The sequence below is a fragment of the Galeopterus variegatus genome, unplaced genomic scaffold (genome assembly GCF_000696425.1).
Source record: "Galeopterus variegatus unplaced genomic scaffold, G_variegatus-3.0.2 Scaffold5264, whole genome shotgun sequence".
NCBI lineage: Eukaryota > Metazoa > Chordata > Mammalia > Dermoptera > Cynocephalidae > Galeopterus > Galeopterus variegatus.
In genome coordinates, this window is record NW_007731375.1 from 81,827 (window position 1) to 108,462 (window position 26,636).

The 26,636-nt window shown below is 42.7% G+C and overlaps 1 protein-coding gene across 1 annotated transcript in view; it reads left to right on the plus strand.

Annotated features, from left to right (window-relative positions):
* The first annotated feature begins 1,484 nt into the window (after window positions 1-1,484).
* The window catches only part of HOPX (HOP homeobox), a 30,937-nt gene continuing 5,785 nt past the window's right edge, over window positions 1,485-26,636 (plus strand). Inside the window, exons 1-2 of the mRNA XM_008589162.1 lie at window positions 1,485-1,920; window positions 23,883-24,035. Coding sequence (XP_008587384.1) covers window positions 23,892-24,035 — 144 coding nt within the window. The 5' untranslated portion in view covers window positions 1,485-1,920; window positions 23,883-23,891. The remainder of the gene's footprint in view (window positions 1,921-23,882; window positions 24,036-26,636) is intronic.

The following is a 26,636-nucleotide window of genomic DNA, read 5'->3' on the forward strand; positions in this document are numbered from 1 at the left end:
AACACAGTATGTGAGCACAAACAAATGTGTCTGAACTAAGATGAGACTCTTGATGCCAGACACTCTGTTTGTTGGGTTGCAGAGCCTCCAAAGGAATTTAGAAACTGAGCAAATAACACACACTTATTGAGCACCTACTATGTGCCAGGCACTATGATGGGTGCTGGGGTTACAAGAGTGGACAAAGTAGATGAGGTTATTGTGGTCATGGGAATCCCATTCTGGAAGACAGATGATAAACAAGTAAACAAATAAAGATAGGTGTAAACATTCTTTCTAAATATTGATTCAAATCAGTTGTAAGTGTAAACCTAGACTCTGGAATCAAATAGAACTGGAGTCAAATTCCATCTCTACCACTTACTGTGACGTTAGGGAGGTTATTTAATCTTTCTAAGTATCAGTTTCCTCATTTGTAAAATGACAGTAATAAAAACTAATACATAGGTTGTTGTGAGGATTAAATAAGCAAGCAAACTCTCTGTAAAGTGCTTTAAATAGAGCCCAGCCCATAGTCTCTCTAGTTTCTGGATCATCATCACCATCAGAATAATCTGTGCCAGGCACTATGGGAGTCAAAAGATGAACAACACATAGATCCTGCATTGAAGAAATCTGGGAGGCAAGAAGCCAGAGTTGGCTCTAGAACAGTCAGAAGTTAGCCAATGAATGAGGCAGGAAACAAGAGAAATCCTCTGGTAACCAGGGTTGGGGTAGACCAGGCCCCCTGTGTCTGCTTTCTCCCACGTGTTTTATAACCATTACCCACTTTTCCAAGAAGGAAAGAAATATTCTGAACAATTGCTGCTCTTCTTTCATATATGGCTACTGTTCTCAAGAAAATCAAGAGGACTTTTTCTTTCTCCAATGAAGTGAAAAATATAGGGTATGCATACCTGTGTGGCACTTACCCGTTGGTGCTACATACCAGCAAATTCACACAGAGACTCCCGTACATGATCTCACCAAACCCTGCCTCCATTCCTTCTCAAAATCATACCCACTTAATGTGCTTAACATGTTACAATTGACTATTAACTGCCGTATCTAGCTAATAAAATAAAGATAAACATCGACCAGCCAGGTCCTCACACCCACACACATACCCTCACCTTTGGAAACGTTTCCACCCATGGTCACACGAGCCACTGAACACGCTCTCTCACACTCAGTGTGCATCTTCCCACAGGCTTGCTCACACACTGGCTTCCTATTTGAGCTCCCATGGGGAATCTTTCAACTCTTAGGAATTTCATTAGCAAAAGGAGGGGTAGGGAAACAGGAATAAAATACAGATGCAGGGGAAAGAAAGGAAAATCATTTTGAAGGGGACCTAAAATTGTATCATCCTAGTCCAAATCTCCCCTTGAACTATTCTTTATTTGTACCTTCTGTGCCCAAAAGAAAACAACTTTTCATTAACTGGGCAATCGTCCAGGCTTTTCGCTTGGCATCCAGCCCATGAAGCTGTGAAATCAACCGCACAGACCTATGTTTGAAATGAGGCAACATCTAACTGGAAGCCTGTTCAAAATAAGGAAGCTGGTGAAAGGGTCCAGGGTCCCGTTTCTCTTCCCCTTCTTCTCTCAGCCACATCTTTCACCCAATCTTGGTAAAGAGTCTTACTTGGCTAAGAAAGAAGACAAGGAGGAAAAGGTAGTGGCAAGAAAGTTCACGAAACTCTCAAAAGTCACCGCCTGAGTATCAAACCTGAATAACCAGGAGAGATGTAACTTCGGCATGCTTTCAGTCGCCTCCCTCCTGCCCACGCTGCAGGTTTTTCAGGTCTGCTTGAGCGTGCACTCACAGGCGTAAATAAACGTGCTATCAGCAGCCTGCGTCAGCCAGCCCAGCTATTTAAGCAGGCTGGCATCAGCAAACGCGGCTTCCAGACCCAGGGCTTGCCTTTGCCACCTCCACGTAAGTAACTTCCAGAGCTTTGCCTTTGGTGCAGAGGAACGAACTTGTGTAGAACTAAACCAAAATGCTATAGTTACCATATGTTCTCTTCTCTTGGAAAGCTTTAGAGGTGAAAGAGAATAAAAGTGAAAAGCTTGCAAGGGGTTGAGGTGAGTTTGGAGCAAAGGCGAGTCCATGTCAGTCTTTTAGCCAGCAGGTGAGATGTTTTTCTTGCTCTCGCCTATTTCTGAAAGACACTCTGAATTTGTGTAACTGTGTGAGATGCTTATGATTTTATCATTTAGAAGCCAGTTATTGCTATCTACTTCCCAGCCTTTTATCTAAAATCAGACAAACAACTTTTAAAAGTACACTTTGTGTTCGACATAGATGGAAAAGGGGGTGTCTCTGGATTGAGTACAGGGGGCTCGATTGTGAATTTGCAATGCTATTTATTGTTACTTCTAGTTCTCATAATACTTATTTATAGTGATGAAAACATTGATCTTGTTTAAGATGGAAAGGAATCTTGTGCTCTGGGGTTTTGAGGAAATGTAGGTTTGTGATATTTGAATACAGTAGCACCCAGGTACTCAGGGTAAACTGTTAAATGGAATAAGAATCATTGCATAAAATGCACAACATACCACATAGCTCAGATGAGAAGGGCTGAAGGAGAAGAGGAATACAAAAAGTTCCCATGCAGTAGTGCTGCCACTAGACATCGCCCTATAGTCTATTTAGTTTAGCAAGGTTAAGCATAACCAGGGCAGGCAGAAAACAAAACGAAGGAGGCAGGGAGGGACGAGAGGGGAGGGGCAGATAGCAGAGGATTTATAATTAGACATCATGTTCATAAATCGCATATAGGACATTGTAAGGAAACAGAGCATGACATTAATTCCATAGTTCATCCCTTTGAGTCAAGAATCTAGTGATTAAGGCTAAGAATCTGGCAAAAGCCATGGACCTTTTCCAGATATTCACTCCCACATCTCTTTCCCTGTCCCCAACACACACCTTGATGCTCATTTTCTGTGCCCCTTGAAGTCCGCAGACCCTCAATTCAGACCTCTGGTTGAAGCTCATGCATTATTTTGTAGCTGGGCTGAAGCTGCTGACTGAGGAACCTACAGAGAAGTGGTGGGGAGTGAAGATCCTTAACACAGCAGCCACTTCTTGGCCATCTAAGCAAAACTCCGTTATAAGTTTATAAAGGTCTTATTTCAATTAAGCAAATAATAATTAAGGGGTTTCTCTGAGCAAAAATAAATTGAGGGCTAGGAGAACGAGAAAAAGAAAAGGTGGACCCTGTTCTCAAAGAGCTTGAAGTCTAAAGTCCAGAGCTGTACTAAGAGAAGCCAGGAAAAAAAATATTATGTACTGTATAATGCTACTTGCATAAAATGACAGGAAATGCAAACTAATCTATAGCAAAGGAAGGCAGATGTGGTTGTTTGGGGAAGGGGGCAGGGGAGAAGAGAGTTGAGGGATTTAAGGGGAATAGAAAACTTTTGGGGGTGATGGATGTGTTCACTACTGTGACTCTGGTGACCATTTCTTATACAAGGGGTCTTCAAAAAGTTCAGGGAAGTATTTGTATTATCTTTTTTTTTTTCCTTTTTGTCTTTTCTTTTTACTGACCGGTAACGGGATCGCAACCCTCGGTGTTGCGCCCGCACCGCACTCAGCCAGTGAGCGGGAACCGGTCTCCACATGGGATCCGAACCCTCGGCGGGGCGCTCCCAAGCGGCGCACTCTCCAGTGCACCACCGGGCCGGCCCTTGTATTATCTTTTAATTCAACTTTTCCATGAACTTTTTGAAGTAGCCTTCTATGTGAAAACATCAAATTGTACACCTTAAACATGTGCAGTATGTTATGCCAATTATACTCCAACAAACAATATTTTAACAATTTTAACAATATTTTATTTTAACCATATTTTAACAATATTTTAATTTTTAATATAATTTAAAAATCAGCCTATGCAACATACTGAAAATAAAAGATGAGTATTTTTGGAAAAAATTAAATTCAATAAATAAGGTACAGGGACCAGGCAGTCAGGATCATAGACTTTTATAGAACTGTGAGGGTTCCCAAGAGATCATCTAACCCAGTGGTTGTCAGACCTGGAGAACTTCAAAAAAATCTCCTAGTGACTTGGCCTCACCCAAACCAATTAATCCCTCGGGGTACAGCCCTGACTTTGGTTTGTAAAGCTCCCCAGGTGACTCTAATGTGCATCTAGGGGTGGGAACCAGTGAAACCCAAACCCTTCACTTGACAGGTGAGGACACTAAGTCCCAGAGATTAGGCAGCGACAGCCCCTGGCCACATGGCCACCAAGTCCCAGTGCCGGGTGAGGCTGGGAGGACCAGGGAGTACAGCAACAGGAGCTCAGAGAAAGAGGAAGAGGCTGCTTTGGGGGCCTCAAAAGCACAGTTCCAGCTCTAGCTAGGATAAGGTATTTATTCAGTGCCTTCCAAGAGAATTCTTGGAACCCAGTCATGCTCCAGGGTGGCAAGCTGGAGGAATTACTCAGGGCCTCAAAGGTGCATTATTTAAGGATTGTGCTAACGCATGAGAAGGGATGTTTCAAAACTAAAGCTTCCTTTTGTTCTCTACATAATATCTGGTATAAGCAAGAGGATTATAATTATTGAAAAGAATCTCAGCAGATCCACCAGGAGCTCTGCTCTGGGTGACAGCCAAGCTGTTCAGGAAATAGCATGAGTTCTCAGCATTGGGATGAGTCTATTTGGCACTACAGGGCTTTTAAATTAGGATTTCCAGGTCAGCCCTGAGGAAAAGCACGAAAGTGTGATTTTGTGACTTCTGTCCTTCTTGTCGGTCCCTCACCTCCTCCTCAGCATCGGTATGGGTGCAGCGTGGGCGTGGGACCACAGCGCCCTCTGGCTCTGCTCTGGCCAGCTGGCCATGTGTGGGATGGTTTCCCATCTCATCTCCAATCCAAATGTGCCATTTCCAAGTCCTCATTCTCTCAGGGCTTTGCTTACCCATCTCTGGAAAACTAATTAAAGTTTTGATGTTAATAGACAATAATTGCTTAATGAGTTATGTCCCTCCCTGGTATATTAAATAGGTTCTAGCAAGATAATGTATCTGGGAGGGCTTTGAAATGTTATATAAATATAATTACCATTTGAATCTTTAAATGGGGCAATTGGGAGAATCAAAGTTTTAGGCACAATGTATAATCCCTACTGGTCAGAATTCCAAGAAACTTGCTGGGGCAAACTGTACCAAGACTGTGTGTTTTCAGTAGAAACCACATCCTGTAGGCAACTATCTACAGGCTGTAGGCCCTGATAGATTTCTTTTTCTGAACTAGTCCATTCTTTATTAAATAAATTCATCCTCATTGGAGGTGGCTGCTTTTCATTCACCTTTCTGAAAAATCGAGAGCTGTCTTAAGGTTACTACAGTGGAGACAATGTCAAGAAATTCTGCTCATAGGGCTTTTAAAATATTACCTGGGTCCTTCTCCAGAGCAGAAGGCTGGCACTGGTAGAGCAGCTTGGCTAGTCTTAGTGACCAGGAGCCTCCATCCTTGGGGACCCAATCCTGCAATCCAGGGCAAGGGCTCCCCAGTCTCTGTGGCTCTGGGCTCATGATAGCCCTTCTGTTCCATTCAAAAAACTGAGATTGCTGAAGCTCTTGACAGCAAGTGGCAGTTGCATGTGGCACGTCCTGCCTCTGAAGAGGGTCGTGGCCAGATGTAATCAACCTTCCCTCCTAGGGAAGCAGAGCCTACCAGCAGCAGGAACCTGGGGCTGCAGAGAGGCACATTGGTGTAGGGAAGCAGAGTGTGCTGGCAGCAGGAACCTGGGGATGCAGAGGGACACATTGGTGTGAACAGCAGCAGGGAGGGGAGGCTGAGGGTGAGCTCCATCCTGAGCCTCTGGGATACCTGGGACTCCAGCTCTGGAGAAAGAATTAGGCTGTTGGCATTGGGCAACAGCCTTTGGAGATCAAACGCTTCTTCCTGCCAGAGTTTCACCAAAAAAATGTTTTTGAAAACAAGTGACAGGTTTGCACAGCTGATAAAATAGGTTTGTGTAAATGACAGAATTCCTTCCTTGGATGACTTTTCTTTGAACATTTTCCTTTCACTTTTATTTCCAAGTTCTCTCAGTGTAGAATGGTTTAGATCAAAGGACACTTGGACAGTTGAAGGCTATGTGATGACTTGACCCAGATTAATTTTTGGATGTTGCTGGTGGCTTCCTCATCAAGTACATGGGGATGGTACACAGGGCTAGGCAACGATGAATTTGTTGGCAGAAGTGTGGCCTGTGGTCCAGAGTGATTTACAAAGCTCTAAGCCGCCCATTTAAAAACCAGCACCAGAGAATCCGAGCAGCTCGTGGTCTGTCCTGGACCACACCCATCCTGCCTGTTTGCCTGGGGCAGGCCGGTGGGGAACAGGCTTGATAGGGATGCAGATAAGCCTGTGCTGCAAATGGAAGGCTTATATTTCTTAACACAGGGGGGCGCATGCATCTGCTGTCTTCCTGGCCCTGCTCACCAGGAAAGCCTGCCTTTCTGTGGCCCTGATGTGGATTCAGCATTCCAGCGCTGCTTCTTCTGAACACACAAGGGGTTTGGAATTTGGGGTGTGTGAGTGCATGACCAAGCAGGCGCAGGTTAGGCTACCCTTTTTATGTGCTGGGAAAGTGGCTACATCTATCTTTTAGCAATATGCTGAACAGTTCTCCACAGAACTCCAGTATAGACAAGTCCTAGCAGAAGACAGCTAAGTCTGGGGAGCAGAATACATTTGTGGTGGTAGGAACCTGGGTCCTATTTTCTCATTGTTACAGAATTTTAAAGCAGGAGGGAACCTGAAAGATTAGCTGTCCCAGTGGGATTCTTCAGAGCACCCCCTTTCACTCTCAAAAATACTTCAAAAAAATAGAGCAATAAACTGTATGGTCACCTATGAATACAGTTCATGGAGGTACAAGAGAGTGAAGTGACTTGCCTGGAATCTTATGGTGAGTTGAACCCAGGCCTCCCCACGCCTCACTCTGGTCTCTGCACCAAGTCATTTACTCCTCCTGTGACTTGGGTTCTCTGTGGGAAGCGTTGCACCCATACTGCCCGGACTGAGGACTGGGGTATTTATGTTGGCTCAACAAAAACAAGTTCAGTATAAATGTTCACGTTTCAAGGAATTGTTCATGACAAGGTCAAGTTACTCTGATATTTGCTTCAGGCTTGTATTAGCTCATGGCCTTGTCTGGGTAACAATAGAAGCTCTTTCAAAAGTAGAGAAGTTAATTTTTATCCATCCCCACATAATTTCTTGTAATTTGCTTCCAGTGGTTTTGATAAAATGTGGCCAAACATGAAAAGCCTGCCAGATCTTTCACAAATGAACTATTCTGCCCTTGGATGTTCAAAACAAAACAAAACAGAAAAACCTAAAGCAGACATTGATGAGTTCTAATCTTTTCACGTATACTGGGCAGGAAACTAATAGCAGTCATTCCAGCCATTAGATCTAGAGGGACCACGATAGAAATTTCCTGGAATTCTTAAGGTTGGGACAGATCTGCTTAGATAGTCTGGCCTTTGTTGATGTATTTTCATTTCCTTCCTGTGTGGCTTCTCCCTTAGGAAATGTACATAAACAATCTTCTTTAGCCCTTATATGCCGTCTGCCCTTTCCAAATTTCTAGTCTACTGCCCTAGGAATGAAATCTGTTTTATAAAAAATTTTAATAACTCACGGTGGAAGTATCTATCATTTATTATGGGCTCTTCACACTCTTGCTGGGAAGTAGAATAGCATCCTTTGGAGATGGCTAGAGCTAGAGTTTGTAAAGCAGGAGTGACAAGAGCAGGAGGCCACCCCCACTTTCATTCTTAGCTCACTGTGACCGGTTCAGGGTTCCACAGTTTAAAAGGGAGGAGAGTCCTTGGAACTAGCTCAACAGAGCTCCTAGATGACTAAACAGTTGTAAAATCAGATCTACAAGGAGCAGCAAAACACCTGATGTTACTTGGCTTGGACAACAGAAGGCTAAAAAGCCATTTAATGATGGTGTCGAAAGCACGGAGGCTGGTCATGGAGGTCAACCACCAGCTATTCACCTTGTCCTTTGAGGGAAAAAAACCACATCCAGGGATTGGCATGGGCCATAGCACAAAGGACACTAGGTGAGACATGAGGTATTCCCTCATTATGCAAAAAATCCACCGTACAGAACATACAGGCAAGCTCTGAAAGATAGGCAGTCCATCTGTCTTTTAATTTTTAACATCTTTCGCCCCCCGCCCCCCAGGCTTATGTTGAGTTCACGTATTCCTTTATGGTATACACAAGACCCCTCTTAGGTTTTACATCTCCTATTTCTCCTGCTCTCCCACTTTCCTTTTTTCTCTTTCTTTTAACTCAACGCTGTATTTTGAAGATCTATATATGTTGCTTATGATATTTCTAATGCATTATTTCTAACTGCTTATTAATATTCTGTTATTTATATGCACCTTCTTTTTTTTTTTTTTTTTTTTTTTCTTTTTTTTTTCTTTTTTCGTGTCCGGCAACGGACCGCAACCCTCAGTGTCGCACCCGTACCAGACCAGGACCGGCAATGGGATCGCAACCCTTGGTGCCGCGCCCGCACCTCGCTCAGCCAGTGAGCAGGAGCCGGTCTGTATGTGGGATCCGAACCCTCGGCGGGAGCACCGCCGCACTCACAAGCGGCGCACTGTAGCAGTGCGCCACCGGGCCGGCCCTATATGCACCTTCTACTTATCGAATCCTCCAGTGTTGGACTTCTCTCCTGCCTTCAGTTCTCACTAATAATGCTGTGATGAATATACTCATACGTGTGCTCTACCCTCTGGATCTGGTTGGTGGGAGACAGGGGAGGGGAAAGGGGTAGGCTAGATGCCTATGTTTTCTTTAAGCAATATGGAATATTGAACTGTTCATGATAAATGGAGACATGATATCACAAGTTATGATCTAGTATTCCAAACATTTAGAAGCTTCTCTGGCTTCCTCAGTATATTAATAAGAGATTGAGTGACTGAAATACTTTTCTGGAACTTAAAGAGAATGATCTTCAGTGATCTCCCCTTCTCAATGTTATTTTCTTGAACTTGGGCTAATCAATTCTAGAAGCATTTCATTTCTCCATATTGATCATTGATTACCCAGACTAAGCAAATGAAATGTTCTAAGAAATCTTATTACTCGTGAGAGTGAGTGGAATTTCTTTAATGTTTTGCCATTTTAATGATTGCAAAACCTGAAGTCATTCAGTTGCCCAACATTGTATCCTGAGTCACTGGGAAAGCTGTGTTAATGGTACCTTGTATTTATATAGTGTTTATAATTTATAGTGCCATTCATAAACATAATCCATCTCATTGAATTAGGATTCAGTGTTGTCGGCAATGATGCTGTGTGATAGATGGGATAGGATGATAACTTCAATGGTAGATGAAGAAATGGAGGTTCAAAGCAATTAAGTGAGTTATTCAAAGTCACTTGGAGAATAAGTGATAGAGCTGGAAGGAGAGTTCATCCAGTCTCTTTCTGCAACATTATGTCTGAGGCTCAAAGAAATGACCTGCTATAGCTTCCGAGCTATACCGTGAGCTGGAATTTCTATTGTATCTGTCCTCTTCAATTATTTCATGATGTTAATAGTCTAATGAAAGCTGCACACCCTGTTTGTCCCATTAGCTGGACACCTGTTCATAAAAACAACTCAGCTGGGGAAAAAATAAGGTCCTATCACTGAGTAGCTTGGCAACAAGAAGCATGGGTGGTTGGAGTTTAGCATAATTTGGAGCTCTACAAAGTACCAGCTGTGTGTTATTATATCCATTACCTAATTGTAGTTATAAAATAAGAATGACAACTGGACCATAAAAAATAATAATCGATTAAAGTATGTTTGTGCAAAGAGATCATTCCATTCTCTCAAAGACTCTTTCCTGGGCTTTTCAAAATGCACAAACAATCTGAGGAACTTATGCCTGCTGGCAATAGGAGGGGTACAATGGCCTAAGGAAAGGCATATGACTGCGTGGCCTAGACATCTACTGATCATGCCTGAGCAATTCCACTCGGTCCCTAACTACTGTATCTTACTGTGTAATTTGGGCTCAGGCAAAAATATTGTAGAACCCAGCATATATATACATACATATATATATATATATATATATATATTTTTTTTTTTTTAAATCAGTCATGATGTCACCTCCCCAGAATTACAAATGAAAAGACTCTTTCAGAGTTAAGCACTGGGAGTGAGTATATTTTCAAAAAGAAATTCTAATTCTTTAACATTCTAAAGTGATTGGATGGCTACAGAGCGATATGGCAAATTTATCTACTTGATTCTTAATTACCTGTGTGTGGATTATCTGTATTATATATTTTTTAAAACACCAGACTGATTTCTACCATCATTTAAGTTTTTGATCCCCTCCTCTTCCATGCAACAAATACATCTCCCTACCCTGTAGTCTATTGACCTAATTAATCTAATTAATGTTCTCCTAAGCAAAATATAACTAGGAATTTAAATGCACAACCAAAAATTAATAACATACTCCAAAACATAAGAAGAATATTTATTAGCTGTCATTTTGGCTTATTTTGGCCATTTTTCCTCTTTACAAACTATTTAGAACATTGATCATTTTGTTATTTGCTTCCAAACTTAGTAGTACAAATTTTTCTTCAGGTTTAATGATTCTCTTCAGAAAATATTGATATTTTTTCCCATGTAGCAGAAATCTATTTGTCTAGTTTCTTGGAGTATTAAGGCACCAGACATTTTTGAAGATGAGATCTGACAATTCAATTTACTTCACAAATCTGACCCCGCTGTATTATTTAGTTTGTGAAGCCCTGAACACATGGCTGTTCCCCAGAGAAATCTCTAGGACAAAACATTTTTGTTCCTCTGTTTATATCTGATCATAGGACTGAACTATGAGTTGTAATGGATATTCACACTTACTAAGCATTAGCACACCATACTAACAATACCCAAAGCGGGCAGAGGCCCAAGCATTATTCATCCTACTAGACAAATTTCTACCCTATGTCAAACCACAATAAAAAATGATAGGTCAAAAACTTTGAAGCTATGGTGCTTCCTCTGACCTTTAACTGCAGAGCTGCAACAGTATGCTTTCTTAAGAGTAAAAAACAACCTCCTGTTCATTACTGTGGTTAAGTATATGTTGTTCTGGTCACAAAGATCCTAACAGACCTGCATCTCGCTAATCTATAACAGCAGTAGAGATGCCTAAATTCAACAGCAGCACTATCCCAAACCTGAGAGATTTAACATTTTGTATATAATGAAGAAACCAGATGTCCAGAGTTGCCTGGGAGGCTTCTGATGAATGTCTGTTGTACTGATGTAATTATTAATAGCACCCCTTTTACTCTCACATGTTCCAGGTTGAATGACAAATTACACAGACCCATTAATTTAACAGACAGGCTGAATATTAAAAAGCACCTTGGTTCAAAATGTTTCACGGGCTCTTCAGTTGTCCTTTGAAGTAGAAACTAAGCATACAGTGTTTGGCAAATCAGGGACAGAGCCCAGAATAGACCTCTGTGCTCCCCTTTCTCGTGGCAATGACCTCAGGAAATTGCTGATGAGGTACGCCATGATCATTTAAAGCCCAGTCAATTCTGATGGTCAGAATTTTAGAGGAGAAATGGTCTCAGAAGTCATCTAGCCCAACACCTTCCTTTTTATGGATTAAGAAATAATTATAACACTTCTGGAAGTGTATACGTCATTTTACACTTTTCTTAGCTGTTTCATGAGCATAATCTCACTGGATCACAACTGCAGTAAATAGGCAAGGAAGGAAGTTTTTAGCCACCTTTTACAGAGAAGAGAACTAAGTTTCAACTAAGTTAAATACGGACGCAGCTAAGGTCGAGGGATGATTAAGTGGAGGAGTTAAAATGGAAATCCATCTCTGACCCCTTGACCAGTGCTCTATCCATTGCTCCATACCAGTTTAATATTTTCATTCATTAAGGAGGATCTAAAATGAATCCCCTACATATAGCTTATCCATCACAGATGTACAAACATCCCCTCTGTAACTTATGCTATATACTCAAAAGCACCTTGTTTCTGCTTTTGTCTTCACAGCTGCCAGGAGCTCTGGCCAGCAACTAAACTGTTCTTGTCTGACAGCGCCACCTGGTGGCTGCCTCAGGGAACGTGAAGCACAACGTCTTCCCTTTCCCCTTCTTTCTGGTGCCTCGGGTAGAAGGATAAGGAAAAAATGCAAAGTAACTCTGGCTTTGTGTTTATTGTTCACAGTTAACAACATCATTAATCATATCTCAGACAACCTATTTCTCACATCAACAGTAAACATTCCCGTTCTCTCTCCCTCTTACCCTTTCTTTATTTCATCTATGACACAAGTACAGCTTCAATTATTACGCTTTTATATCAAGATAAAAGAGTCATACTACTCGAAGTGAAACTAAAGTTTGATCAATGTGAATTTAATAAGTATTCACTGAGCACCTAACAATGTGTTAAGACTATTCTGGATACTTGGGATTCGTCAGAGTTGTGCTATAAACCTCTAAATTTTCAGAAGTCCCCGAAAGCCCCTTCACTATCTGCATCAAAACCTCATGTCCCTGAGCTGGATTTTAATTAAAACTTCTTTTTCTTAAGAAATTGCTTTCAAAATAAAGAAATGATTTCTTGTTAAATTTAACTAGGGTATTTCACCAGGATTATTTTCTACTTTTTTTTTTCAATTACAAGTAGATAGCATTTTAGTTACACCCCCTTTTTGTGGGTCAGCCTGGGATTCTATCTACCATTTATAATGTTCTTTCTAGAGAAAACTTTTTCTAAATTCATTATGTAGAGGTAGACCTTTAGAAAAGCAGACTGTTTACAAAATGGAGATCTCCCATAAGGAGGTTATGGAAATGGGATCGCCCACTTTCCTCTGCCCATGTATTTTTAAGATGGTAGGCTAAATACTCCACTGACTTCACAGAATGCTCAAAGGAGAAGCCTAAGGTTTTATTATTGTCTTTCACCATTTCCCATGTTTCTGCATATAGGATCACAACACAATTGGGCTATCAATGAAAAGAACTCAGTGTGTATGCAAAGAATTTTTTTGTCCAGGTTGACTAATGATCAGTTCACTGCTGAACATCATTCACAGACACCCTCCCCTCCAATAGATTTTCATAACATCTTCCTACTTTCTGTAAGTGGGTATAGAAAGTCTGGACCATTGAGATGCTTGTTTCAACCACAGTTTTGGGAGGCTCTTTAGTCAATTCCACAAAACTCTGTACATCTAGGGATTAAGTGGCAGCAGCAGTCACTAAGCTCCAGTGTTCTGGATGAAGCCAACCTTTCTATTCCATTCTGTCAGGTGCTGTAACTTTTTCCAATTTGTATGCTGTATTATTCTGATTATGTCATCTTTCATTTATGTCTGTGCCAGTTAGAGAAGAGCATGTGGGGAAGAAAAGCTAGTCTGGCTGGTGGTGCTCCTAGTATTAACTGAAACCACTGGCTAATCCATTTGACTGGGTCGGAGCCATGTCTGTTCACCCAAGTTGAGAAGCATGCCACAGGGACGAAGTGCTGCTCCCAGATGGCCCACCCAACAGGGCAGACACAGGGCAGTGCCTCTCTCCTGTCCCTCATGGCACCACCCAGCTCTACTGTCCCTTTTACCACAACCACCCCTCAAGGATCCTTTGTCTCCATAGCTACTCAGTAGAAACAGGAAATACGATGCAGTGGTGAAGAATGTGGATACAGGAGCTAGACTTTCTGGGTTTGAATCCCCGCTCTATCACATACTAGATTTGTGATTTGGGGAAAGTTACATATACCTCCTTGGGAAAGGTATATAAGTTTCCATCTATATCAGTTTCCTCATGTGTGGAATGAAGATAATAAGTGTGCCTATCACACAGTGATGGTGTTCCTCTGATGATTAAGCAAATTAATGTATCTATGTTATTTAGGACAGTGCCTGGCACATAGTAATTACTTGATAAATATGTTATTGCTATTATAATAACATGGGTAAATTTCTGTATGTGATTTAACAATAGGAATCATCTCCATGATGTTTGAGGCACTGAGGATGGAAAGATATTAAAAGGCTAGAAAGTTATTTTTTTCCAGTTTTATGTTTTGGCTTGTCCTCGTTGTTGAAAACACAGAGCAGCTTCTTCCTAAGTTATGTCCTAAATCAAGTCATGCCAAATACCATTGGTTAAGTTCAGTTCAACAGACATCTAATAAGCACCTATTAAATGCCAGACACTCCTGATGAATGCTGTGGACATGTAAATGTATAAGAGATGACACATACTCTATAGGACAGCATATAATTTACTGCGGAAGACAGGCCCTTGAGCAAATTATTTCAAAATAATTTCAATTTGGTCATTATTCTCAAAGGCCAAGGTAACCTTGAAAAATTTACTCACTAACTCATAGGATACTTGTTCCTGCTTATTATCAACTTCCTCACTACTCATCTTCTGTTCTATTAATACCTCTTCATTAATAAATGAGAAGAAAGGAGAAATTGGGGAGTGGTGGTGAGAAATAAGCAGAGAAATCATTGCTTTAGTGAAAATACCAGCAAAATTCAAACCAATGCACGATGTAGAAGTGCCTGATGAGAAAACATGCTTGTGATGGCATCCCTCCACCCTTGTCAGTCTTGAGAAGTTCCACCCAAGGACAACATATACGGAACTTTTATTTTAAAAGCTTCTATTTTTTTATTGAAGTTTAGTTGATTGAACATATCTGTGGGGTGCAGTGCTGAATATCAATACCCATGTGCAATATGTGATGCTCAAATCAGGATAATTTGTATATTCCACACTACAAAATGTAATCATTTTTTGTGGCCCTTTACCAATTTCTTGCTATCTTTCCCTCTTCCTCCCCCTTTCCCACCTTTGGTGGCCTCAGTTCCTTTTGAAATTTCAACTTATTGTGATTGTTGTATCTTTTTTCTTTCTTTCTTTATTCGGTTTTTTTAGCTCCCACTTATGAGTAAGTACATGTGGTATTTCTCTTTCTGTGCCTGGCTTATTTCACTTAACGTAGTTTTCTCTAAGTTCATCTGTGTTGCTGCAAATGGCAGAATTTCATTCTTTTTATGGCAAAGTAGTATTCCATTTTGTAAATATTCCACATTTTCCTTATCCAGTCATCTGTCGATGGACATTTAGGTTGGTTCTAACTCTTGGCTATTGTAAATAGAGCTGCAACGAACATGGCAGTGCAGATGTCCTTTAGACATGATGATTTCCATTCTTTTGGGTACATACCCAGCAGTGAGATTGCTGGATTGTATGGCAGTTCTATCTGCAGTTGTTTGAGGAAACTCCATACTATTTTCCATAATGTCTGTACTAATTTACATCCCATCAACAGTGTAGGAGGGTTCCCCTTTCTCCACATCCCCCCCAGCATTTGTTATTCTCTGTCTTTTTGATAATAGCCTGTCTAACTGGGTGCGATGATATCTCAGTGTGGTTTTGATTTTCATTTCCTTGATGCTGAGTGATGTTGGGCATTTTTTCATGTGTCTGTTGGCCATTTGTATATCTTCCTTTGAGAAATGCCTATTCAAGGGCCGGCCCATGGCTCACTTGGGAGAGTGCGGTGCTGATAACACCAAGGCCATGGGTTTGGATCCTATATAGGGATGGCCAGTGCGCTCACTGGCTGAGCGTGGTGCTGACAACACCAAACCAAGGGTTGAGATCCCCTTACCGGTCATCTTTAAAAAAAAAAAAAATGCCTGTTCAACTCCTTTGCCCATTTGTGAATCAAATTACTTGGGTTTTCTTACTGTTAAGTTGTTTGAGTTCCTAAAAAAGGTTTTAATTTCAACCATTATGCTTCACCATTTTGGAAAGATAAAAAAGAGATTGTAACCCAGAAAGAGTGAAACTTATAAACAGTTCTTACCAGTTTGCCAGCCAGTGGATGCCTTACTGAATGCCTAGTTCACAGCCATTTCTTTAAATCACATCTGCCATAAGCAAGCACTTACAGTTTAGAGACATGTTCCCTATAGTAGTATCATATAAACTTTACAACAAAGCTGTAAGCTGGGCAAAGGTGTATCTTATTATATCCCTTCTTTACATGAGAGAAATGGAGACTCAGCAAAGTGGCATTTCAAATGATTACTACTCAAGACTTCTAATTATTTAACCTTTTTACTACATTAACTCAAATTTCATTTCATTCTTAATTCTACTGGGTTTTCTGAAACAGAGGCATTTCTAAGGCAAGAGGAAAACTAACTAAAGAAGAGGACCTGGCAAATAGCCAACTGAATTAGCAACTACACAAAGCACATATAAAAGTGTACATCGGATATGTAAAACTTAAAATGAAAAGAGGCAGCACTTCATATTTTTAAGACATGGATTAACTACCGAGAGATATGCAATCCTGTAGCAGGGCTGAAACATCAAAAACCAAACCTGATGACACCTCTGTCAGACAGAACTTGTGGGAACTAGAGGTACTTGGGATGGGATGGTCTCTGGTGACTACCTGAAATGTCATGAATTCAGGTACAGTTGGCATCTTGGTCTTCCTTCCTCATCAGGTCTAGTGCAGCATGTTCTAGAACAGCATGCTTGCTTGTCACTGCGAATTAGCAAGTGGTTCTGCGTGTGCCTGTAACTGTTACACTGGCTCAAAAGTCAAGAGCTCAGACCTTACAGGACAAACTTGAACAATCTTCCCAAATTAACTGCACCCCAATTTCCTCATCTATAAAATGGAGTCAGAACAAAAGTTGAAAGGGGTGATTCCATTATCTCTGTTGCCTAATGTCAAGAAGACACTGGTGCTTTTTAGAGAGATGCATGGAAGTCTGCAGGAATGCTGCCCCAGTAGCTAAGGGAGTGAGGCTGGAGAGACCACAGTAGGTCAGCAGAGGCCTAAGCCCACACTGGGAAAGGCCAGCTGCCCCCAGGCCCAATTCTTCACTAAAGTGACAGGCAATGATCAAGTTTGAACTCAATGATCCAAACAGGTGATTCTGTGATATCTTAGAATTTCAGACATCAATAGAGCGTAAGGAGGATATATGAGGCATATTTGAAGGCATAAATCAATCTTCATGCTCATGAAATCACCTACTGCCTCTACCACTATAGCCACAATACAAGGTAGAATTGTGAGTTTTCTGATGCCATAGATAAGTTCGTTAACCTTTCTCGACCACAAAACAGAACTAATTCCATTCTGATCTCCAAGAGAGAATTGTGGGAGAAACTGAAATAAATAATATCAACCTGCTTTTGAATTGGAGCTCAGCACAGCATGGTCATGATTCTGAGTCCAAATATTTGAGCACATTATTTGAGTTTGCATGTATGTCCTATTTTCAACCCATAGTCTAATAGTTGCTCTCTTTTACACTTTCTGTCCATTTCCACATCCTTTTTTTCTTCTTTACTCCGTCATTTTAAATTCACCTCTGTAGTTTTCATTTGGAGACTTTGATGTTTACTTTTCTGAGGGGAAAGTAGCCAATAATTGATATGGCTAACACATCTTTTAAGTGCAAAGTCAACTCCCGACTCCCTGGAGCTCTGCAGAAGGGAAAGTGTTAACACTTTTAGCATGATACAGACAAAAGGTCTAGTAATGAGTTTTCCATACATTCTTTTGTATTGTTCTTGGTGACCAATGGAAATAACCAAGCTAGCCAAAGTCCAAACTCTCAAAAAATACCTAAAATCCCCTTTGGGGCTGGAGCAGGAAATACTCTCAAACAGTAAACAGTAAACATATGGAACCTTTTAACCCCAAGAAGTCATACAGACAGAAAACATAAATAGCTTCAGGAGGGTTTAGATACTATTCCTGGATAAATAGAATACACAACAACTTTGGCAAAAAGTAAGAAGTTTGACAGTACAAGTGTTGATGAAGATGTGGAACAACGGAAATGCTGCACACCGCTGGCAAGAGGGCAGTTTTGTTCAACAACTTTGGCAAACAAGTTCATACACTGTAAAGCTAAAAAGCCACATTCCCTATAAGCCAGCTACTCCTGGTACATATATAAACCCCAGAGAAATCCTCCTAGAGGTGCTTCAGAAGGCACACACAAGCAAGTTCAGAGAGGCAGTGTTCACAATAGCAAAAAACTGGAAATAACCCAAATATCCACCAGTAGGAGAAGACATCAATAAATCGTCGTATAGTCACAAAACGGAAACAGCATTGAATACGAATGAACTTTGGATGAATCCCGGAAACAATGTTGAGTGAAAAAAAGCAATTCACAGAAGAATTATATATGCTCTGATACTATTTTCATACAACTCAAAAACAAACAAAATTAGAAAAAAATGTTCTTTTAGGGATCCATACACATGGAATAGAACTAACTAATTTAAAAAGCAAAGGAATAGGGCCGAGCCCGTGGTGCACTCGGGAGAGTGCGGCGCTGGGAGCGCAGCAGCGCTCCCGCTGCGGGTTCGGATCCAATATGGGGATGGCTGGTGCGCTCACTGGCTGAGCGCGGTGCGGCCGGTCTCACAAAAAAAAGACAAAAATAAATAAATAAGTAAAATAAAAAATAAAAAAATAAAAAGCAAAGGAATGACTAATACAAAATTCAGAATTGTGGTTTCCTCTGGGGACAGGTCAGCAAGGGGATGGGACTGGGGAAGAAACACAGGTGGCTTCCGCCATCTCGGGAATGCTGTAATTCTTTAACTGAGTGGGGTTCACTAGTGTTTCTTTAATTTATGCTTCATAACTTACGTGTACATTAAACATATCCTTTTGATGCCTAATGACATTTGAGTGGAAAATGAAAATGTTTACTTCCCAAATCTTCTAAGTAGACCTAAAAAACAACCCCTATCAAAAAAAAAAAAAAAAAAAAGGGCCGGCCCGGTGGCGCACTGGATAGTGCACCACTTGGGAAGCGCGGCGGCGCTCCTGCCCAAGGGTTCGGATCCCACATACAGACCGGTTCCCGCTCACTGGCTGAGCGAGGCGCGGGGGCAACACCGAGGGTTTCAATCCCGTTGCCGGTCCCCAGTCCGGTACGGGGGCAACACTGAGGGTTGCGATCCGTTGCCAGACACGGAAAAAGACAAAAGACAAAAAAAAAACAACCCCTATACTTTTCCTGAAAATGCTATTTGGTATCAATAATCAAAGAAAACTCTAGGCAAGGTGGACCACTAGTCTGATCAAGGATATATTTTTGTCATTGTTTTTTCCAAGAAAATTTTTTTTTCTAATTTCAAAGTAATAAATTCTTATTATGGAACATTTTAAAAGCAAAAAATATAAAGAAGAAAACTTTTTAGGTTGCTCATAGTCACACAATCTAGATATAACCACTGCTCACATTTTGTTGTATTTTCCTCCAGTTTTTTTCCAGTAAAGTTGGAATCAATATAGCATTTTAAAATGTATTTTCCTATTTAGATTTGGAATCTTGTTTTTCTGAAGACAGCAGTGACACTTGTGTGTATATGATGTAGTCAGAGTCTAATGTTTAGTTTTAAGTTCTACTAAATATGTTGTCTATATAAATAACTTAAATTTTAGCATTTTTCTCACTGGAAAATTTTAAGAAATTAGAGAAGTACAAGCACGCTCAAGGTTACAAGTCTTTTCCACTGTAACTTGGCCTCTAAGTCAATTACTAGATATGTGTGTGATGGCGTGGAAGGAATTTTTCTTTTGGTGATTTGCTTTTCTTAAACTCTGAACTCAACACAAGAACACATTTTTCTGAAAGATTTTTTAAAAGATTTTTTTATTTCTGAATTTTTGAAAGCATAGGAAAATAGCTCTTTTCTCTTGCTAATTTATCATTTTAAAGACAGTTTTCCCCATTCCTGACCATATGTGCAAAAGATTAATAGCATAATGTTTAAACTGTTCATTCCAACGTGTACTTTTAAAAAGCTTATTCCTTTAAAACTACCTCAACCTACCATCTACTCAAATGTTAAGATGATACACAGCATCGGAGCAGGTTATAAGGCATAAGAATTTCTAAACATTTAAGTCAGTTTTAATTATTATATGGCATAATCTTATAAGAGCTGAAATACTTTTTGTGTCTCTCCCATTCTAAATACAGTTTTAATTCAGAAGGTCTGTGATGGGCTTGGACATTTCCATAGGTAACTCTGAGGTCCATTCAGGCTTGAGAACTACTGCTCTTAGCTTAAGGACACTAAGCACCAGATCTATATTTAAAAGAACAACCCTCCCCAGCTCCCCTCTCTCCCTCACCAGCCTTTGTGCTAGCCTGGAGAGGCAGATCAATACTCCACTCCTATTTGTCAATTTCTGAGAGACACTGACAGCTCGGTCGATAGGCCCCTTCCTACCTCCCCTCCAGAGTAGTTCAGTGGGTGATGAGTGGGAAGACCTCATCCCCTTTCAATGACCCACAGCTTCTCTTGGGGAAGTAGCCACATGTCATTTTCCTCACTTAGGAAAATACAAAATGTTTCAAAAGCCCATTGCTTTTAAGAAGTTCACAGTGAAAGTAAAAGAAATACACACTAGGGCAGGCCTGTGGCTCACTCGGGAGAGAGCGGTGCTGATAACACCAAGGCCACGGGTTCAGATCCCATATAGGGATGGCCAGTTAGCTCACTGGGTGAGCGTGGTGCTGACAACACCAAGTCAAGGGTTGAGATCCCCTTACCGGTCATCTTTAAAAAAAAAACAAAAGAAAGAAATACAAGCTAAAGAATATTGGGAGAAGGCCCTCAGGAATGATCCACTGGCTTTTTTGCCCTTTGGTCAGCTCACATGGGTCTCTGGTGTCCGGGGCGTGTCTGCTGCTGATTACCTTCTTCTCTTGGTTTGATACTAGCGGCATTACAAAGCAGTCAGAACGGCTGGGAGGGGGAGGAGGAGCTGGCAAATGTGAGCAATTTTTTGGTTACCAGTTTATAGCACTTTCTATGAGCTAGTTTATTGTACTTTAGTTTTTTGGCGACTAGACCATATGGGGATCCAAACCCATGACCTTGGTGTTATAAGGCTGCTCTCTAATCGACCAAGCAACAGGCCAGCCTGGTTTATATAGGTAGGTACCTTAAAAATAAATGACTGCAGGATTAGGGGACAAAAGTAAAGCTGTCAGACTGACACAACTGACTACCCAGGCATTAGAATTCATTTAGAGAAAAGCCAGCAATTTTCATTTAACCTTTAAAAACGTTTATGCAATGTCTGCCCCCGACCACACAAAAATATATAACCACAGGACAAATTACTCTTTGAATGTTTCATAAGCTATGGATAACCACAACAATAAAACTTGTCCTAAGATTAAAGTTTAAGTAGCTTTAAAATATTTTTAGTTCTTTTTATCTGAAATTGTTTAGACTACCTTCAGAGAAACTTCTCAACTGTTTCCTTACTGTAAACAGTTGAGAAGCTTTATAAGGCCAAGGTTACCAGGGCAGTCTGATTTATACGGCTCCTTTAAGAAGAAAGAGGGAGGGGAGAGAGAAAGAAACAAAGCAACAGCAAACATTTGTCACCCAAAGAGGGCTGAAGTAACAGATTGAGCTTTTCAGAGAAATAACAGATACATTTGGCTGTAGAGATCTTTCACCCTCATTTCTAGAAGACAGGTTTGTTTGGTGTACCTTGGAGAAGTATGTGCTTTCACATGTTCCTCCCACAGGTCTCCTTAGCAGCCAACCAAGGCAATGGCCCTTGGCCAATTAACCCGAGGAGTCCTTTAAAGTAAACCTGGACCTCCCCACGAAACCTCATACAAAGTCCTGTAACAGGAAGCCACAGAAATCTAATAAAATAAAATGCATTTGATTAAATGTAAGAACATCAGCCTCCCTTGAGTTATATAACAGCAATTAAATAACAAAACAGAGGGGAAAGTATATGCACAAGAATCCTTGAATCTGAGCCCAATTTAGAAACCTAATATTTCAGAAGGACTGAGGATTCTACAAAGCAGCAAAGATTTTCAAGGAAAAGCCAGCACAACTGTATTAAATGGAATTAGAAGGAATCTTTCTAGGGCAAGAAATAAAATCAGAGGCAGTAATCTTTTATCTTCTGTGTTCTTTTAGGCAAAATGAGCAGTGGTGGGTGGTTTCAGTGGGCAGTTTCGGCTGGAATTGGTGTCCCACTGGGACAGTCCATGCCCACTCACAATGGCAACAAGTCCCTGCCTGCATTTAGACTCCTGCCTCCTGATTTTTCCTACTAAACTGAAGACAGACTGGCCTGCTGAGAAGGGTCTATTGGAGCACGGGACTGAGACCGAAGCTAAGGCTTTGCATTCCAAGGTGCAAAATTGGGAAAGTGAGTCTTCCTATGCCACATTCCCCTGGGCTGCACAGGAGAGGACTGAAGGAGGTCATTTCCAAGGTTTTTTCCAGCTCTGAAGTTTGTGTCAAAGAAAGAAGGAATGGTGCAAACAGGAGAGGAGATGTTTCTGAACTGGCTTAACCCCCACCCATCTCAGCACTGTGACAGGAATCACCGCTGCAGATTTTTAGGAGTGCGGGCACAGAATCTCCTAAAAACACAGGATTTCAGGATAAATCGGCAAGTACCTTGAGCCCAACACTCACAGTAGAATGGCTTCTCGTCCTGCCTGAAAGTCCCTTCAAGTGTACCCAGAAGAGGCAGGGCGGAGTAGAAAAGTGGTAACAGCATCGGGTACATTACGCAGGCAGATGAGTGGAGTGTGGCTCATCCTCAGGCACAAACCACATCAAAACTTGCTCAGGATTGTGCCGGATAATTTTGCAATTGTATGTTAAAACAACAAACCAGTGTGATTCCCATACTTATGCTCGTCTTTTACTGTCAGCACCAGTCAAGTCCCGACAGCTCTGTACCAAATCCATGGCCAAGACTATTTTGAAGACTCTAACTTTCTATATGTCGATATATCTTAATTGAGGGAGCTGAGGGGCCACACCTGCCAGTTTTCTTTGTCCCAGTTCAGAGTCTGCTAGGTATGGAGAGAATGCAGGAGAAAGTCATGTTGCCCCAACCCTGCTAGAGCAATGTCTCGCTCTAAAGTAAGAAGGTACAGGAGACTGCGATGCTTGTGATGCGCCCATTTCCCCCACTGTATAGTAAATTTTAGTACAACCGCAGGGGAGGCCCGAGGTTTTAAAGGCCGTGGTTTTGATCCTCGTCTGCTGGGTTTTGGCTCCATCTTGGGATCCCCACTCGGGGTGCAGGCAGTGCACAGGGCTCTTCCCTGCGTGCTGTGGATCACGGCCCGGTGACTGCAGGCCTGCGACTCCCGGCCTCACTGAGAATAAGCGGGTCGGGGGTTGAAGGAGGAGGTCGCGGGGTGCGGAGCGGCGCGCACAAGCCCTCCGGCTGGGGGGTGTCTGCTGTGACTCCGTCCCCCGCCTTAAACCACTTCTCTGTGCGCCTGTCTCCACCTCTGTAAAATGGAAAGACGTTAGGAGCGCCGTCCCCGTCCCCCCAACTTGGAGCAGTAACTTCTGTCCTGTGGGTAGTTTCGCTGGACGGAGTGTGGGTGCGCGGCCCTCCCAGGCGACGCGGCCTGGGGGGCGGCGGGGTGACCCGCGCTCGCGATCCGGCGAGTCTGTCCCCGGGCGCGCCCCCTCCCGGGAGGAGGTTTTTCAAGCGATTCTTCAAGATCACCTCCGCGCTTGGAGCGGGAGGGCGGGGAGGGCGCGCGGCGTCGCGTCTCTCGCCACCGTCCCAGACCAGGGCGGGGCCGGTTGCCGCGAAAAGTCCCGGGAGACCTCGGAGGCGGGAGGACGCGCAGCCCCGCGTAGGATCACCTAGTCGGAGGGCGGCGCGGGGACGGCCCGGGGACGGCGCGGGGACGAGGGTGCCTCCCGCGTCCCCCCGCCCCGCTCACCGCCGCCTCCCTCCTAGCCCGGGACCATGTCGGCGGAGAGCGCGAGCGGCCCCACGGAGGACCAGCTGGAGATCCTGGAGTACAACTTCAACAAGGTGAACAAGCACCCGGACCCCACCACGCTGTGCCTCATCGCCGCCGAGGCCGGCCTCTCCGAGGAGGAGACCCAGGTGAGTCCCCGCGCGCGCCCGCGCCCCGTCCGTGGGGTCCCCGCGGCGGCTCCCCCAGGGCTGCGGGGGAACCCCACGGCCCCTCTCCCTTCCTGTCCTCGCCGTCTCCTCCCGCCGGGGTGGGAGCAGCGTCTGTCGCCCGCCTTGTCTCGCTTTGCACTGTCCCCGGCTCAGTATCCCCTGCGGGCTGTGAGCGAAACGTCCGGGAAAATCTGTTCTCGGCGGGAGTGTCAGAGCTGGAAGGACCTTCGCGACCGGCTGTAAGTTCAGTCCTGAGGTTTGGCAACCGAGGAAACTGAGGCCGGGAGGGAGGCAGTTGCCAGGATGGCAGTTCACATGCTCTTCCCACCACTCACGCAGCAGGACTAAAACGCATGAAGCCAGAGATGTGGCTCAGATTTTTTAAAATTTCCCTGGCTCTAAGATTTAGTCTTTTTTTGGAATTTTCCAAGGAGATAGACATCTGACATTGCAGCTGAAGAGAGTGGCAGCAGATGTCCCCTTAAGTGTATTTATTCATTTATCTATTTTTTAAAGCTCTGTTATCCTGAAACTTGCTTGAGGGAGAGACTGCATCACTGCTCGTGACCACTAACCCCAGGTGCAGGGTTGGGGCCTTTAGCTGGCTTTTTTTTTTTTAACCCTGTCTAAACTCTGACGTCTATTTTCCCTTTGGTCATGGAAAGACAACTTGTTATACATGATAAACTACTTGGAACCGATCTAGTATCTCTCCCACAGAAATCCAAAGCACTTTACACCTCTAATCTCAACTCTAAAGTGAACACATTCTTCCTCTTCCCATCTTATAGACCAGAGCATCGGGGACTTTGTCCTCTCCTCACCATGAGCCATACTCAGTTGAGGCTTAAAAACTTGTAATGGGAGCTAGTGTGGATCCTAGGACCAAGACCCAGGACCCCAAGACCAAAACCACTTTTACTAATTAAGCCAGAGGCACTTTGGAAAACAGATAATCCTGTCATTCACAGGTCAAGTAGAAAGGCAAACATATTTGTTTTTAGCAAATGGAACAGCTGCCTGACTAACCAGAACCAGAACTTAATAGAAGGTGATTTACTGTAATCCAAGGCTAACAGCTCATGTTTCTTGGAACCCCCTAAGGAGACAGCCTGCTGAAGTTTCATCATTTAAAATCCTACCCTATATTTAGAAAAGAAGAGAGATCACAGAGAAAACTTATCTTTTAAAAACAAGGCTTTGGGATTTTGTGGGCACAGCACCAACGAGGGTATCTAACCCTTTCTCAACCTCAGATTCTCCCTTGGCAGGTTACCAACAACTCCCTTATCTGCAACGCAGAATAATTACATCGACCTTTGTAATGGCTAATACTTGCCAGGTATTGTTGCAGACAGGCACTGCACAAGTATGAAATCATATATTTGTCACAACAATACTGCAAGGGTATTATTAACCCAATTGTACACATAAGGGAACTGAGGCACAGAAAGGTCAAATAACTTGCCCAAGCCCACAGCTAGGAAGCAGCAGAGTCAAGATCTGAACCTGGCAGTCTGGCTGCACACTGTAGACTCAAACACCACGCTGTGTTGTCTCCACAGGGGAGGGATGGAAACAACTGGATGGGGTGGGAGGAAAGGACTGAAAACTCAGTTTATGCTATGTTTTTCTTGCATTAAATGACAGTCATTCTGGGCCATGCCAGCTTTTCCTTGAGATTCACCTGATATTATAGAATAGAAATGAAACACGTTTAGGGGCAGGAAGAAAAAAAGGGCACCTGTTTTTTTCCCGGATTGAGGTCAATCAATCTAGACCTCTGCACAACGGGTTCATCTGCCCTCTCAGGCAACTCTTCTCCCATTTCCCCTCTTCTTCCATCCTCAAATAAACAAATGGTAGATGCAGCCCCAAAATGAGTGGGTGTGGGGTGAGTCAGCCTCACAGCAGGGCCCCGACTTCCTCTTCCTGCCAAGGGGCCAACACCTTCTTCCTCCTGGGGCTGCACAGCTCGGCTTGCCCCTGTCTTCCTGCCTAGACCTGCAGAGAAGGATCTGGAACCCCAGAGCTCAGACAGAGGCAAAATTTAGCAGGTTCAGAGAAAGAGGCTTCCTGGTACCTCAGGCTGACTGTCCTTCCTTACTGGATTGGGTCTCATCTTCCAAATTCCCATCCTTTCCACACCCCACCCCACCACCCCCATGTGCACTGGTGGGTGAGAATGGTTTCTTCTTTAATCTTCTCAAACAATATTTATACTTTTTAAAAGTGTCTTCTGAAAAAAGAAACATGTCTTCTGGAGATATAACGCCCAATGACAAACATTCAGGCATTAATAAAGTTATTTTTATTTATAGCAGGTATTGTAGGGTCCCCTTAAATAGCTCCATGGAGGCCAGGGCCTGCTGGGCCTGCATACAAGCAGTGTCTGGTATCAGCATTTTCTCTGTTTCTGTCCTTTACCAGTGTTGTCCCTTTCCACGAGAAAGGGTCACCAAAGCTAAAATAATGTTTATCACATCTGCCCGAATCCTCATCCCACTCTAATACCACCCACCTCCAGAAATGGAATCATTTTCTTTTTTTTTTTTTTTTTTTTCCTTTTTGTCTTTTTTC